The 5,000-nt window shown below is 43.6% G+C and overlaps 1 protein-coding gene across 1 annotated transcript in view; it reads right to left on the reverse strand.

Moving 5' to 3' along the window:
• LOC143292319 (BAI1-associated protein 3-like) overlaps positions 1–5,000 on the reverse strand; it is a 180,208-nt gene that overhangs the window by 31,181 nt on the left and 144,027 nt on the right. The window contains exon 19 of the mRNA XM_076602507.1: positions 3,686–3,915. Within this exon, the coding sequence (XP_076458622.1) occupies positions 3,686–3,915 (230 nt within the window). The remainder of the gene's footprint in view (positions 1–3,685; positions 3,916–5,000) is intronic.

The raw sequence follows: 5,000 nt of genomic DNA on the forward strand, positions 1-5,000 counted from the left end.
TTGGACTGTCAATCTGAGGGTCCCGGGTTCGAATCACGGTGATGGCGCCTGGTGGGTAAAGGGTGGAGATTTTTACGATCTCCCAGGTCAACATATGTGCAGACCTGCTAGTGCCTGAACCCCTTTCGTGCAAGCAGAAGATCGAATACGCACGTTAAAGATCCTGTAATCCATGTCAGCGTTTGATGGGTTATGGAAACAAGAACATACCCAGCGTGCACCCCCCCGAAAACGGAGTATGGCTGCCTACATGGCGGGGTAAAAACGGTCATACACGTAAAAGCCCACTCGTGTGCAAACGAGTGAACGTGGGAGTTGCAGCCCACGAACGCAGAAGAAGAAGTTATCCTCGTATTCAAGACACGCCGCGCGGTACACTCAGGAAGCTGACCCAGCGTGTATAATTGAAAATCCAGGGGATTCTCTTCTGTGCATGCTCTTTTACTTCTTACCGCACAACAGTTCAGAGCACTGTCGAGAGAGTTATCCGCAAAGCACTGCCTGTTTTCCCTCAACAAAAAAAAACAACGCCACAAAAAGATCCGCCATGTTTACCTCTGCTTCGTGGACAGTCACCCTTGGCAGGTATTATGGGTAAATCTGCCTCTGGGTTTGGAGACCTGTTTGTTCCTGAATAACAGATACTGCTTACCCTCGGGCAGTTTGCCTTGCCTCAGGTAGATTTGCCCGCAGGTACACCATCACCCACAGGCATGATGGACTCTTGAATAAGGCCCCAGGAGGAATATGGTGCGCAATTCTTTTTTTTTTTTTTTTTTCCTATTTTTTTCAATGCAGCATTCCAGTGAATTCGCGTAGTTATGGTATGATACTACTATGATATTATTACTACTACTACTACTACTTCTACTACTATTAATAATGATACCGATAAACAACAGCAGGAGCAGCCCAAATAACAACAACAGAACAAGAAGAAAACAAGTACAAGAATACGAACGAAGAAGACTGACTGAATGATTGAATCTTTAATGGGTAAAGAATTAGGTGCAATAAAGGCCTTTTTTACAATTCTGCCCATTTAACGACACAAAACGTAAAGATAAAGAATGACACAAAACATAGAAATAAAGAAACAAAATGAAATAAAATAAAATGATAAAAACGACGAATAAGAATAGTAACTGGAATAGTCTATTAAAAGTAACAAAGCAATGAAAAGAACAATCGGTACATTATCACGTACGTACACACACACACACACACACACACACACACACACACACACACACACACATTATAATACAAGCAAACAAACATACGTACACATTCACGCCCACACATTCAAACACACACACGCACTTACTGTTCATTTGCTAGCACGATCATACATACATTCAATTTTTCATTCATCATGGCATGGCAGCTAGTGGACTGAGTACAAGCAAGCATTTGCAAAAAACCGCGAGTAGGTTAATTAAAAGTATCAAATAAGATATTTTTATGTTAGATTTAAAGAGAGATATGGCTGGAATTTGACGACATGTCTTTGGAAGCATGTTCCATTCTAAGCTTCCATTAAATGAGAGACTCATCTTAAATAAATCAATTTTAGGCTTTGGGACAATAGCTCTGTCTAATTTACGTTGGAACTGGAAACAAAATAAATATAAAATTAAATATTTTGGGCAAACGTTATGAACAATCTTACGCATAAGAATCAATGTATTATATCTAATAAGTAGATGAACAGGTAATATTTGAAGTTCTTTGTACATATTGTGCACAGTTCCACCTGTGGTATTTACATGGCTTGTCATCTTAATGGCTTGTGTCAGGTCAGGGCATAGCCCTTGCTACTGGTACCATGTAACCCAGTACTACCTGCCGCATGTGAAGTCTCCCAACGACGGACCAGGCGGAAGAGGAAACCTTTCCCAACGGCTGTGAAGGCGGAAGAGGATGACCAAAGGTCAGGGGGAGCTCTTATCCTTGGCTGGAAGTCCCCCTAGGAGACGGAGCTCCGAAGAAAAAACCTGCACCTGCCGAGGCCGTCCTACACGTGGCAGTATCTGCACATGTGGGACTGTGAGCGTCGGTAGGCGAGAGAGTGGGGAAGGGACTGCACGACTCCCCCTCAGTAAAAAAAAGTCACCTGTGCTGGTCAGGCAACCAGGCTAATGTCAGAACGACGAGCTAGCCCTTTAACACCCAGCTTTCCCAAGCCCTGCGGCGATGGAGAAGTGGTAATGGGGACAAGCAGAGGATGCTGCTGGCAGTTCCTAGTCACGACTCTGCACACAGGCGGCTGTGGGGTGATGGTCGTCCGCCGTAGACTGGGGCAGATGCAGTGCCCGTATCCTCCCACAGTGTCAGAGCAGTCCTTTTTAGGGACAGCACTGCTCTCCTCACATGGGGAAGGGGAGATAAAAGAATCCCCAAACAAAGCCTGCCTCACCTAGTACCTAGCAGGAAACCGCACCTACTTGGACATCCAACAATAGCGGTCGAAAACAACAGAACAAAAGAACCAGGAGTCATGCCCTGACTCTGGGTGGCTGGAATGTACGCACCCTCTTGGACAGAGACGACAGACCAGAAAGACGCACAGCTAGAATTGCTAGAATGCTTGATCGCTGCCAGGTGGACATAGCAGCCCTGAGCGAAACCAGGTTTGCGGGTGAAACCCAGCTGGAGGAAGTTGGAGGGGGCTACACCTTCTGCTGCATTGGGAAGCCAGATGGCACTCCAAGAACCTCAGGCGTGGGCTTTGCCATACGAACCAAACTTGCACAACAGCTTGACAGCCTTCCACGTGGGATAAACGACAGGCTGATGACCCTGCGTCTGAAGCTGTCCAAGGATCGCTTAGTGACATACGTTTAAGTGACCTACTCGCAGTCCTTCACAAACAGGCCAGTTCGAGATTTAAGCAGGACTTGACATTAGTGCATAATAAAAATACTACCTAGATTTTCGAAATGCATTTCTACGAAGAGAAAGTGCCGCTGAATAATTCAAGAAGAGAGAGAGAGAGAGAGAGAGAGAGAGAGAGAGAGAGAGAGAGAGAGAGAGAGAGAGAGAGAGAGAGAGCGAGCTTGTATGTCAGCGGTTAGTTGACTCCAAGGCATGTCTCTGGGAACGTCAATGATGCAAACTGGAATATCCATGGCAATGACAGTTGCAATGGTTGAAGCTGATCCATTTGTATGTGTGGATGATGTTACGAGTGTTTTAGATGTGAGACTGTCTAGCTTTGATTGTAGATAGTGAATGTGAGTTTTCATAGCATCATTATCACTCAACACAGTGTCGAGTGTGTGTTTTTTTTTTCAATAGGGCAATTTTCAGAAGCACACTTCTGAGATGAATGTCACCAGCGTCTTCTGAAGAATGTTCTGCCAAAATCTTCGAAGAAAAATTAGAAGGCTTTAAACTGGTTAGCCCTGGGAAGGATGTATAAGAAGACTGCTCACTGCTCTGGCTCTGGCTCTGTGGTGGACTTTTCTCAACGAGTTCAGAACCACTGTCGTCCTTTGTATCAGAAGAAGAAGCAGATACATTGTCCTGGGCAGTCTGTGTGTTTGAAGCTGTATTGATGACGGGGACAAATGGACGTGGTGGTGACAACAAAAAACGATAAGTGCAGTGAAGCTGATGTGTCATGTGGATGAACCATCTCTCCATTGTTCACAGGCTCACCAGAAACAGGTATATTGCTCACGCTGGCAGAACGTGGACACACCAGAGTGAGCACAGAGGAGTGGCCGTTATGGACTCCGGTAGACCTTTCTGGTGATGAGTTAGACCTTTCTGGTGATGAGTCAATCTCTTCTCTGCCGCTGGTCATCAGCAGTGGTTGGTGTGACTGAGGAACTTCAGCACCAATATTCAGCTCATGGAGTTGAGCAGGGAGAAGCATGCCCTTGATAGCTGACTCGGATGCCTCTTTACCTGCATGTTTGTCATAAAGATCCTCAAATAATGTCTTGAAGGTTCTAAACTCTTCATTCACCCAGGGGCACAGCTTTTATCCTGGATCAAGACTTTGTTAGTGGAGTAGTAAATGGTAATTTTCAGTCTCTGGTCACTGTGAAAAAAAAGTACCTGATCATCACTGCACGGAAGGGCTATTGGGCCGGCTGAAGACCTTTCTTTCTCAAGGTCACATGGAAGATCATTTCTACCACCCCTTATCCTGATCTTGCCAGTTGACATGAAATCGACGAACTTGAATTTGATAGCGGAGAAGAAGTGTTCTCCAGAGTGCTGGGCATCCCCGTTTTGTTGTGAAAGTCACAACTGTATGAAGAGATGGAACTGAGACACTACGTTTGTTACGTTTTGTCATTTTTGACTCACTTGTGTAAACAAAGTGAGTCTATGTTTTAACCCGGTGTTCGGTTGTGTGTGTGTGTGTGTGTGTGTGTGTGTCTGTGTGTCCGTGGTAAACTTTAACAATGACATTTTCTCTGCAAATACTTTGTCAGTTGACACCAAATTAGGCATAAAAAAAGAAAAAAAAAATCAGTTCTTTCCAGTGATCTTGTTTAAAACAATATTGCACCTCTGGGATGGGCACACAAAAAAAAAAAGAAAAAAAAAAGAAGCCTAATAATATGCAAACTGCATTTACTGTTATATTTATATTTTTTGTATTCTCTAAACTTGGCACTTTGATCTGATATTCTGACCCAACAACAAGAGCAGTCATTATTATCATTTTTTGTTCAAACAGGAACTTCTTTTGCTAAGCATGGAAATTTTATTTATTTTGCAAACGTTTTGGTGCAGATAGTAAAAAAGGGAAATTACTCAGTAATGCTAGGGGAGTTAATTTGCTTTAAACTGATCTTTCTCATCTTAAACATTACATTTTGAAATTATACTCAATACATAAAAAGCTTGGATTTTTTTTTTAAGTGTATCACAAGTGAGTCTTGAAGGCCTTGCCTCTCGTAAAAAGTTAAAATGGATCAGATAAAGGCTCAGACACAAGATAATAATGTCAGGAATGGTGCTTGCGTCAAAGTCGAGGA

This window comes from Babylonia areolata, chromosome 18 (assembly GCF_041734735.1).
Source record: "Babylonia areolata isolate BAREFJ2019XMU chromosome 18, ASM4173473v1, whole genome shotgun sequence".
NCBI lineage: Eukaryota > Metazoa > Mollusca > Gastropoda > Neogastropoda > Buccinidae > Babylonia > Babylonia areolata.